The following is a 12,729-nucleotide window of genomic DNA, read 5'->3' as shown; positions in this document are numbered from 1 at the left end:
GACTATCAAAGCATATATATGTTTAATAACTCATTTTATTTCTTTCATTATAAGCTGCAGTGATTTTTTTTATTGAATTAATTAATACAAACACGTACATGTGTAAATATGTTCGACGGATAACAAACTGCATACTTCTCTACATTAACTATATTCAATATATTGTAACAAAATAAATATTTATAATTTCCAGAACATTATATTGGCACTTAAGTTCATTGCATCTAAAGTCCATAAAGTTTGGCACATTCTTTCATGAGGCGGCTCACTGTCAATTCCCCTGCTTCATATTTATCCCACAAAATGAACAACTTCGCCTGTAGTGTGCCAGTCTTCTTTCGGCAACGCCTTCTCAGTTTTCCCTCAGAAACCATTTTACACTGTATTGGCACAAGAGATGCTTCTTTATGTAGCATCTTGATCAAGATGTACATGGATGGCTGAAAAAACAAACCCCTACATAATTATGGGGTTTAACATCTCATTATTTAAATGAGCACTTTAATATCTACCAAACCATTATTAATGTAATCGAACCCACATAGATGCCCCAAAATAAAAACACACACTGTATCTTATTATTTACATTAAATGTATTAACCTTAATGTCATTTAACATGCTGGATTTTCCAATGACGTCAGCAAATACTAAATCTATAATTACCTTTGATTCCACTGCCTTTACATTGAGCCTTCTATGCCATCCTTCCACATCGTTGTTGGTTCGGATTGCCTGTTTGAAAACGCTCCATGTTGGAGGTGTCCAGGTATCGTTATTCAACCAGGTCCGCTCTATGTATTCTAGGAGTTCGACCAACGCTGGTGCACAGGTAACTCTTTCTTGGAGTTTCTTTAAGGCAGGTCTGATGTGCTCCGCCGGCAGAAAATTCAATGCCAGGGCCTGCCTGATCAATGTATGCACTATGTCGTCATTTCGGTAGGCTGTCTAAATTAAAAAATAATAATAATAACAATAAATATTGTGTTTCATACATATTACTTTCGATTAGATTGCAATCAGTCATTCTAGTAGAACGGTGTAAGAACAAAAAAAAGCAAACACATATACAGTTTGTTTCGCTGATTCACACACACATGTACAATGATTATGATATATTTACCTGCAACCCCAATTCGCCAACTTTCCGATTCACTGCCTAGGCCTAGTGAAATCCGCATCCACGCACCTCCACATCTGGAAAGACACAGACTGCCAAATAGCACTTTCAAAATCTGTGACGACTTCAAGTTTAGGTGCATGTGGCAAGTGCCGTTTCAGTATTTTCAAGACCTGCAAGAACAAGAAACATAAATTTAATATATCATGTGTTTGATCATTTTTGCAATAGGTTTTAGAAAGTGTACAATGATTTCATAATACAAATGCGTAATTTGAAATTCATAATAAACATTACAAATAAATATATATCAATGCAGGTATAGGTAAACCAACTTAATAATATACAAATTAAGTGTGTACCTTCTTATAGTCAATTTTGCGTCTTTTTGACATCAAACAGAAAGCCAGAGGTACTTGTTTCATGCTGTCCCCTTGTCTGATGAAAGCATGCACGCTGACAGTTGGTAGAATGGTTTCCTGGCTACCTAGAATGTTCCGTCAAGGTACCAGGTCTTGGCGTTAGCTAGCAACTCAAGCTGTCGGTCTGTTGCAAATATGAGGTGTCTCTGGCCATCAACATCAACGTCTGACTTCAAAAAACCCTCTGGTATAAAGGTATGGTCCAACTGTAAATACACAAAAAGAAATATAAGAATATAATGAATGGATGAAACTTTATATGTAAAGCCGAAATATTGGCAATAATCCATCCGGGTTTCTTGTTTGAAAACTGTTTTGCAATATGTCAGGGCAGTTTTAAATATTAATTCATAATAGAATTTGTATAGTGTTTTGTAATTGTTAGTAGAGTATAATTTGTAGGTGGTGCTTGTAATAGATAAAGCTGGTAAACGAATGCTTACTTCAAACTTCAGATCTTTTGGGTTGTTAGGACGCAAACGTTGTCTTGTCCGATTGACCATCCTCATTAGATTATTCTGATTAGGTCGACTGCTTTCTGGTGCTTGGTTGTCAGCATGCTGGCGTGAATACAATGCAAGTCGCATTCTGTCTTATCTGAAATTTAAAACATGGAAATATTTAAAATTAATTTTTTTTTGTCTTCATGCACTATCCTATAAATATGACCTGAGAATGATTATATGTATTAAAAATCCTTTTTACAACATTAATATTTAAGATGATTGTGAAGTATTTTATGATTATAGATGTGATATTTTATATTAACCATACATAGTTATTAAATTGATATTAAACTAAAAGATAACTACAAATATTATATTAATTAGATAGATTTAAATTAAATTAAGTTATATGAGTGTGATATAAATAGTGACCTGTGCAGTGATCTTGATGGCTGTGTCCAATCCGGGTGCTGCAGGGTGGCAGTGTCTAGACGGTCCCTGGGTGAAAGTATCGCCGGACTGCACCACTGTTGCAGAACATCTTGTTGCTTTACTTCTTACTGTGCATTGCCAGTCGATCTTGTTTTTTCTTGTTCGCTAAACATAAGAAATTACCCACAGAATGAATTGCATGTCTACTAAAGCAAAATAATGCAAACTACAGGCATTTAAGGAAACACAAAGGCATCAGTACGACCCCATCATTTCTGTACTTAACATCTTCATAATGTAACATAACAACTGTCTCATTTTTAAATAAATAAACACAGTATGTACTAAATGTATATACCTTGATGTTATAACTGTATCCAAAAGAATCGGTTAATTTCTTCCTGTTCCTTTTGGTACCACAGGTGATGACTTGGAATTCTACTTCATCTTCATTGCGAGTATCCATGTAATCCATGTGTATCAAGCGATCTTCGTCTATGGAGCTGCCAAAAAAATTAATACTGTGAACCAGGGTGGCACGAACACACTTTAAAAATAGAAATTTAACACATGTGGCATTATGCCATTAAATTATAAACATTTACCCCCCAAAAAAAAAGAAATACAGAGAATTTACAAATTCGTTATGTAAAATGTAGAATTAATAGACCAAAATATTTTTAAATCAAGAGAACTATAATGATATGTAATTTAAAAATAATTCAAGATATTTACCATTATGTAAATAACAAACAGTCACAATTTATATACGTACACTTACTTTTCGATTACCGATTCTGGCACGGAGTACGATATGTCCGGGATGTCGGTTCTGTGGTCCATCCACAAGGGTTCTTCATCACTTTGATATGCATCAGTAATGCCACAATCATTGCAACACCAGTTGATTCTACGTTCTCCTCGAACTACTTCTCTGTAATGCTGTCTCGAAAACCTCTTGACCAAAAATATTATTTATAATTTATATAAAATTTACCCATGCAAGTTATAGGGTGCCAATTGTACATATTTATGCTAATTTGAGTAAGTTTGAAAACTGAAAGGTTAATGCAATAATATTTCTTAATGTATTTCATATACTGAACGTAAATAGCGATAATAATATATACTGAGCGTGAATAATAATGGCAACCCCCCCCCCCAAAAAAAGGCGATACCAATAATTGAATAACTAAATATCTTGTGCATGAATAAATAAATAAATCAATAAAGTATATTGATTTAAGCAGAAGGGGGCACATAAATAAATTTGTTAAAGACTTACCCGTGTTGCATACACGATGATTCCATCTATTGCATGTGTCACACTGAAGAGCCTCCTGGCGTGGTCGCACTACACTTTTGCAAGTAATACAGTTATCCGACATGATTATTGAAAAGTTGAATACGAATGCCAGACCAGGCTGGTCGTATGCGCTTTTATGGCCATTATCACATGTTAACCTGTTAACTGTAATCAGTCATAGTGTTTTTAGAAGATGATCATCTTTTTTGATGTTCATGGTTACTAATTAGTGGCCAAAAGAACCCCTGCAATAATCCCTCAGTTAGAATAATGCTCACCAGAAGAGGCCATATCGAATTGCTGTTCAAAGCCCTCTTAGGTGTTAGCTGAAGATGCATAATCAGCATCAAGGTTATGTAGCTGATTAACCATTGTTTTATTTCTTTCTTCTTAAAACAGATCATATCTGGCATTTTTAATAAATGTTGATGATGTGGTTTGTGAATTTGTGAAAAAATGTCGGCGTCTATGCTTATTCGGCACCCTACATTTAATTACATCTGAAAAAAATTGTGGAAGGACAACAACCCCTCCCCTTTAAGCAGGGATTTACCGGACGCATAAAACTTGCGTATAGGATGCACTAAAACTTAACTGGACCCGCAAAAATAGAGATACTGCGTCCCGTGGGACGCATAAAATATCTGACATTTTCAGTAACCCTGTCCACTATCAAAGATCGATCATTCTGTGTAACACACTATTTCTGTTCTACCTATAAACTGCTTATTCAAATGGGGATTCCCCATCTCGAAAACAAAAAGTTTTAATCTCTGGGAACACTGTGTTTTTATCCTTTGCTGCGCTTAATCGTTTAAAGTTGGTAATTTCCAGAAAGATATCGCGGATTTGCGATCATTCGGAACTTCTCGCCAACAGGCGGAAAGAGTACCGTATTTTCCCCCACTATTGGGGTATTGAATTAACCATATGAACTGGGTATTGCATTAAACACTACAAACGATGTAGTATTAGGCCTGGATTCGAACTCCAGACCATCAGGACTGTAGCCGACCACTGTATCCACTCGACCATGCAGTGGATCAACAAGTGAAACTGCATTTTAATACTTATAAATCTCATAGGGTGTATTTTGACGGAATGAACCGAACGTGTACGGAATAAAACGAAGATTTAGTCCCATGATGCCTCATTCTGTCTTCTGTGCTATATTTCTTCCAAAAGCACCATCAAAAGCACCCGTGTGGAAGAAATTTTATACAGAATAGTCAAAATGTCTAATTTTTCAAAGGCAAAACATAGCGATACTGGATTACGAAATATAAACTTCATGTTGGTTTTACAGAACAAATTGTTTTAAAATATATTGTATATAACTATCGCTAACCCTAACGTTAAACTAATTCCAAGAAATATTTCTTTAAAATAGAGGGGGGGAAATACGGTACTTTTGCCACTAGTTCATCAAGATAAACGTCTCCAGCACGATATTTATTATTGTGATGTTTATTGCTGTGCCGTAACGTTTATCCATTGGAATTTGGATAGAATTTTCCATTTGCAATCACGATTTAATAAAATCAGACATATGTGCTTTATTTAAGAGCCTCAACACATACAACAACATATTTTAATAAATTTTAGACTAAAATATTAATTACAATACCTTTGGTAACCTTTCCAGGATTAGATGTTTGAAGATGACACATTTTCGCTAATATGAATGATTCTGGCCTCAGATTACAGTTATCTTCCCATTTGGTTGTCGAAAATCCGGAAGTTTCACCGCGCAAGTAGTCTGCTGTTTGACTGTGATTATTTCATGGCAGACAGCTATGAAGTGGCAACTGTTTGACTGAAGTGACAGGGGACAGCATGTAGTTTGTAAACATGTGTAACTTGTTGACATTGAAGACTTGTTTGTGGTAATTCCGGCCCATGCAAAAGTAGTGCTTTTTGTGTAAAATGGGTGTACTCCGGCCTGGTTTAGAGGGTGTGTCTGTTTAAACCAATATGCTGGGAGAAAGAGCTGGACAACAGGGGTTGTCCTTTTCAGGGTATGTGTCCCCCATGCAGGCAAACGTACATACAAAACTTCACGGGCCTGCTGATATTAATAAAAATGTTATAGCCACTAAGGCTATATAGAAACATATAGCGAAATTAATTGTGGTCTGAGGCCTTCTACCGAACTTTTGTAGCAAACGTTATACCGGAAGCTATCGATTGGTATAACACAAAAGAGAATGTCAAGGGAGACAACTCTTTATTTCTTTGGTAAATTTGTTTGTTTTAATTGGAGCACCAGCTTTAAATGTATCGACATTGTTATAATCCAAAGAATTAGCTGATTAACAGTATATCGTACAAATAATATAAACAGAACCCGTTGTATATGAACATAACTTACTATACATAATGTTTATTTATTTCAAATGTTTATTAATTTATTTTAGTTTTTCATATCAAATAAAATTACTATTTTTCCTTTCTCTGGAAATAAATCATCTAATGTCTTGCTTTCTAACAATAATACATAAATGTTATTTGTTTTAATTTATAACCTCTGGTTGTTTTGAATGCTTGTTTTGTATGTTTGTTGTTTGTTTTGGTTTTTTGTTGTTGGGATTGGGTTTTTTATATTATTATTTTGTTTTTGGCAGGGGGGTGGCAAGTTCGGGAACTCACCTTCTGCATCTGTATCCATGTACCGTGTACCGTACTCAACTTTTCCTTACCAATTTCTTTTTTAATGCATCAACCCTGATACCTTTGTGGTGACATAAGTTAAGTGTACATACACACTAACTTGAAAAGTACAATATTTGTGACCAGTATTAACTTACTTTAATTGAAAATAAAACAAGATGCAAATGAATAATTTAAGGCATTTTTTAATTTTAAAACAAATTTATTTTTTAAAAGTAAAAATATTACCTACACATTTAAAATAGTGTCACCCCAAAGGTTTCAGCCTAATTGTCAGCATTTCTAAAATAATTGTTGTTCTCAATAGGCGTTTCATGCCCCCTTTCCTTTCTCTCCTTTGAATTCCATCTCATTTCTTCCCGATCTGGCAACTCCTCCTATCTTTCAACTTCTTTCCCTGTCCACCTCCACATCCCAGTCCTTGTCTCTCCAACCGCGACAGGTGCTTGTCTCTTGTGGCTATCTGTGTCACACACCTGTTCCCCATCATGTAATTTTATACATGAAACCATAACTGGTCATCAGTCAAGGTATGAAAACAAAAAGGTTTTTCTAACTATCAACAACTAATAGAAACTTAACATTGTTTTGTTTTGTTTTTTTAATCCCACTAACCCCGTTCCTTTCTCTCCTTTGATTTCCATCTAATTTCTTCCCGATCTGGCAACTCCTCCTATCTTTCAACTTCTTTCGCTGTCCACCTCCATATCCCAGTCCTTGTCCCTCCAACCACAACAGGTGCTCGTCTCTTGTGGCTATCTGTGCCACACACCTGCCATTCCCCATCAGCTTTTAGCTGTGGGCTTAGTCTGACCACTTCAGGGAGTGTTCTGTAGTTACTTCTGGCATTGTTAAGAGGCACTTGGAACCACCTGCAATGCACCCCTACTACCGGCGGTCGTCAGTTAGTGTCGTGGGTCAGACCAGCTTTATTAGTGGCAGAGGACGAGGAAGCCAGGTGGGTGCAGGGAAATACACAGAGACTGCAACTGTGGAAGAAGTTGGGAAAGTTAGGCAGTGGTGCAGACAGCTCAGAAGACAGCGTCAGAGGAAATTGACAGAAAGAGTCAAAACAGATTGAAATCGTGGGAGAAATTGGAAAGTTTTTAATGTTAAGATAATGAGAATGATGGGCAGAGGGTAATAGATGAGAAAGATAAATGAATGTGTGAGCCAGCTTTGACGGGATTTAAACCACTGTTGTCAGCTTGATTGTCCAGCAGCTTATCCACTAGACCACGGAGAAACTTAGTGTTACCTGAAAGTAGTTACACCCATAGTTTTCCAATGGTATTAAAATGTAGTCGATCATCCTAGGATCGCTATAAACCAGCTAGATTATCAACCATTACATTAAAAAATAACCATTTAATTATCCATACAAAAATAAGTAAAACTATTTTTTCACATATACACATGTACACTGTTTGTTATATATAGACGTCAAATTATATGAAAATGAAATGTAATGTTTGCAAATATATAAAGTATTTGTAGGTGGTTGTATGAACATTTGATTTTAATATTTAAATAATTGAGCACATCCTTGTTATCAGTTAGATATGTATCCTTGTATGAATATACATTTTAACTCAAATAATGAATAATGTGATGAATCCATGGGTATGACAGTCCTTTCAGTTCTCAGGTGTTTAGCGCTCAGCTAAAATTCTCCCTCTTGCTTTGAATAACAATATGTGCAACTTATGCTACCATGTTCACTTTATAGTTCTAACCAATGTCCTGAACTACAAAACTTTATAATTTGTCATGGTATGTGTATGAGACACCTACAGCAATTTTGAAATGTTTTGCCTACTGTAATTTTATATCCACTGGTAACATAAAACCCTGCCATTTGCAATTCATATTGCAAGTACAGCAATTGTAGTTGGTGCTGTCATTAAGTTTATATTACCGGCCTCGGTGGCGTCGTGGCAGGCCATCGGTCTACAGGCTGGTAGGTACTGGGTTCGGATCCCAGTCGAGGCATGGGATTTTTAATCCAGATACCGACTCCAAACCCTGAGTGAGTGCTCCGCAAGGCTCAATGGGTAGGTGTAAACCACTTGCACCGACCAGTGATCCATAACTGGTTCAACAAAGGCCATGGTTTGTGCTATCCTGCCTGTGGGAAGTGCAAATAAAAGATCCCTTGCTGCCTATCGGAAGAGTAGCCCATGTAGTGGCGACAGCGGGTTTCCTCTCAAAATCTGTGTGTTCCTGAACCATATGTCTGACGCCATATAACCATAAATGAAAAGTGTTGAGTGCGTCGTTAAATAAAACACTTCTTTCTTTCTTTAAGTTTATATTATTAGATACAAGTAGTAATATCTGAAATGAGACATGTATACATAAACCTGTTTTTCAACATTATAGAGGTTATAAATATGTACAATATTAAAGGCTACTGGTAAGCTAAAGTTTCTGATTTAACCATCATTTACATTATGAACTTATCTTAGGTATATAAATCTTTAAAACCCATTATTCATATACGACCCCAAAACTGTATAATATAAAAGATATTATCTCAGTAGTAGAGTACCTACCTCAAGTGTACTGGTGCACCCATATTTGTTTACCAATGTAATTTGTGGTAGATATGGCTGTGCTGTTCTGTCTAGGAAATACAATTTATGAATTCCATTCTACCAATTGTACAAAGCAACCTAAATATACCGGTACAGGTATATGGTAGATGTGACCAGTGGTAATGTGAAGTAACATTTTCTGCAACAGCACTAAATACATCATACCTAACCCATGTACCAGATTCACAAAAACAAAGATATTATGTACACAGTAGGGCAAGCACTTCTTGCCGATCAACATGCAATTCCAGTTCTGGACTAAAAACAGTGCATTTAATTTTAAAATATTCCTTAACTATGTCCAAATGCAGTCACAATAGCCAATTTTGGGCAAGTATTCAGTGCACACCATCTTTTAGCAATGTTAAAGTAAACATTTGCTGCCTGTTCGAGTATGACAAAGGTTGCTATTAAATTTTAAGGTACTGCGACCAAGATCACTGTTCAAATCTTCAATTGCTTTGTTCAGTGAATCCACATGTTCCTTGATTTGTGAATCAGATGCTGTATAACCTTTTGATGTGTTCCAGTAAACAGCTGAGTGGCTCATATCCCATTATAGGGTAAAATTAGGAACTAAATAACCATTTTTATCACGAAAATCTGTTTAAGGGCAGATGAGGTGGGTATTGGGGTTGTATGGGTCCCCATGAAAATGAGTTGTTGCCTATTTTCAGGCTCCATTCACAGACAGAACTAAATGATATAGCCATTTTCATCACGAAAATCCATTTACGGGGCAGTATGGGTGGGTATTGGGACAAGAGGTGCCCGAAAAAAGTGGTCTTTGTCTAATTTCAGGCTCCATTTACAGACATAACTAAATGATGTGACATAAATCCCTATGTGTGGTTAATACCCTATTATAGGGTAGAGTTAGGAACTACATAGCCATTTTCATCACAAAACATTGGTTTAAGGGCAGTAGAGGTGGGTTTTGGGGTTGTATAGGTCCCCGTGAAAATCAGTTGTTGTCTAATTTCAGGCTCCATTTACAGACAGAACTAAATGATGTGACATGAATCCCAGTAGATGGCTGACACCCTATAATAGCGTAGAGTTAGGAACTATATACTGATGGAAAGAAATAAAGGAACACATCAAATTGTAGACCAAATTTAAGTCACAACTAGCGTAGTAATGTCTGTATTTCATACCAAGTTGTAATGTGGTACTGAATGTCTGTAGTGTTGAATGAGCTGCCTATATGTTCCCAGTCAACTTCTGACAATATGAATTGATTTTTGATGCAGTCATTATTTGTTGTTGCTATCTGGGTGATCCTTTATTTCTTTCCATCAGTATATATAGCTATTTTCATCTCGAAAATCCATTTAAGAGCAGATGGGGAGAGTATTGGGGTTGTATGGGTACCCGTGAAAATTAGACGTTGCCTATTTTCAGGCTTCATTTACAGACATGAATTTATGTCATATCATTTATATATGTGTGTCTGATACACTATTGTTGGATAGAGTTAGGATCTTTATAGCCATTTTCATCACAAAAATTGGTTTAAGGGCAGATGAGGAGGGTACTGGGATTGTATGGGTACCCGTGAAAATTAGTCATTGCCTAATTTTAGGCTTCATTTACAGACAGAACTAAATGATGTGACATGATCCCTATGTGTGGCCGATACCCTATTATATGCAATAACCACTTTTGGGCAAGTATTCGAAATGGGTGCACACCATCTTTTAGCAATGTTCGATTAAATATTCACCGGGATGTTCGAGTACGACAAAGATCACAATTAAATTTTAAGGTAGGCCCCTACTGAGACCAAGATCACTGTTCAAATCGTCAATCAGTTTGTTTAGTGAATCCACTTGTTCTTTGATTTGTGATTCCAGTCAAAAGCTGAGCGGAATGTTGTACCAACAAACCTAACTTTCCCACCCGAATGTAAGACAAAGGCCATTAACTGCCTGTAAATGATGACAATGTCTTCAACTATTTGAGTGGTTGTATCTCTCAATGTAATATATGTTTCCTTCCAAAAGACTTTGGTAATGTCGCAGGTACCTGACCAGACCTAGATAACCAGTGGTTTACCATGCTGGGTTTTTTTTAAATTTCAGACAACCTGCTTTTAAAAATATTAAAAAGTACTGCATTACGAGCACCTTATTCACAAAGGAACACTACAAGCAATCACAATTCCTTATGCTCATCCATCAGACACATTCCCCTGCTGTCAACTAGTAAAACAGCAAAACAGCAGGGATCTTTTGAAGGAATGTTAATTAACATGATGTTCATCAATAAATGTAGTGAACAAAATGTATATGTATACATTTGTATTTTAAAACAAGGATACGTAATCAGTTGCACAAAATGTGTTCTTTTCAATATAGGTACAATAACCTGAAAAAGAAATGAGAAAATTATCATATGCAATGTATGTAAAACTTTCTACCATGAAATGAATGTTTGTTTTAAGGTATTACTTTTTTCCCCCTTAACAATTGTGATTTGGGGACCATTCAAATAGTATTTAATGACCAAGGGAGTTGGTATGTGTTCAAATGTACTTGCTGTATGTGGGGTTGTCTTTAACTGTGTTACACAGCACAATTCTTTATTACTTAAATGGTTTGCATTTTGTTGGTTTGTTCTGGATTGGATAGTAGGGTGGTGGGGGTGGGGGAGCTTTTTGTTTGATTTTGTAGGTATATGTATGTACATCCAATGATTATGTGGCTGAAATGGGCTTTCCCAGGTCATCAAACAATACTTTAAAATTAAATTATATATATCACATGACTTGTTTGTGAATGTGGTAGCGGGTGTTTAAGTGATGCATACATTATTATTTTATTGTATTATTATACATGTAATATTATTATTTATTTTGGGTTTTTTTTAGAGGGGAGGGGTATGTTCTAGCATTACAGAGCATTACAGGGTATGTTTGGGCATTTAATGTGTGGTGTAAACCACTTGCACTGACCAGTGATCCATAACTGGTTCAACAAAGGCCATGGTTTGTGCTATCCTGCCTGTGGGAAGCACAAATAAAAGATCCCTTGCTGTCTGTCATAAACGAGTAGCCTATGTGGCGACAGCAGGTTTCCTCTAAAAAACAGTGTGAGAATGACCATATGTTTGACATCCAATAGCTGATGATAAGATAAAAAATCAATGTGCTCTAGTGGTATCGTTAAATAAAACAAACTTTATTTAATGTGTGGAAAAAAAAAGATGGATGTAAAATTAATGTAGTCAGTAAATCCATTTCATTTACTCAACATTATAATAAACTTTTAAATGAAAACCAAAACATAAGCAATAGCATACATTTTAATTACTCAAATAAACAAAGGCTGATGTTTATATATACAAATGAATCTAATGTATTTAACACATCTTTGGATGTTGTCCCCAACATATATGATGTGAATTTGGTGTGATAAAAATATAATGCAGAAATTTCAATTACCAAAAATGCAGACAAATACATGTATATGAGAAATATAATTGTTTTCCAACAATATTCAACATTAATTATTTAAAATTATAATATTTAAAAATGGACAGTAACCACACATGACAAAATGCCACCATTAACTCACCAATTCTCAACACAACTATATTTAAAAATCCGGAAGCCTCTAAACGTTATTATATTACATACTACTAACTACATGTACAAATCATTAACGGGTGACACAGATACATCATGATAGTACTGCTGACTACAAAATACTCGATACCATTGCTCGTGTATCGATT

At 35.7% G+C, this 12,729-nt stretch overlaps 1 protein-coding gene across 1 annotated transcript; it reads right to left on the bottom strand.

Annotated features, from left to right (window-relative positions):
- Positions 1–18: 18 nt before the first annotated feature.
- Positions 19–1,543, bottom strand: LOC121368896. Its single transcript, XM_041493654.1, has 3 exons — positions 1,481–1,543; positions 665–946; positions 19–440 (listed from the first exon to the last, which is right to left on the bottom strand). The coding sequence occupies exons 1-3, from the start codon at positions 1,541–1,543 to the stop codon at positions 225–227; spliced, it is 561 nt and encodes a 186-aa protein (XP_041349588.1). The 3' UTR covers positions 19–224.
- Between the last annotated feature and the right edge of the window lie 11,186 nt (positions 1,544–12,729).

The sequence above is a fragment of the Gigantopelta aegis genome, chromosome 3 (assembly GCF_016097555.1).
Source record: "Gigantopelta aegis isolate Gae_Host chromosome 3, Gae_host_genome, whole genome shotgun sequence".
In the NCBI taxonomy this organism is placed as follows: Eukaryota; Metazoa; Mollusca; class Gastropoda; order Neomphalida; family Peltospiridae; genus Gigantopelta; species Gigantopelta aegis.
Note: the sequence above shows the minus strand (reverse complement) of the source record. Positions and strands in the feature narration are given on the sequence as shown.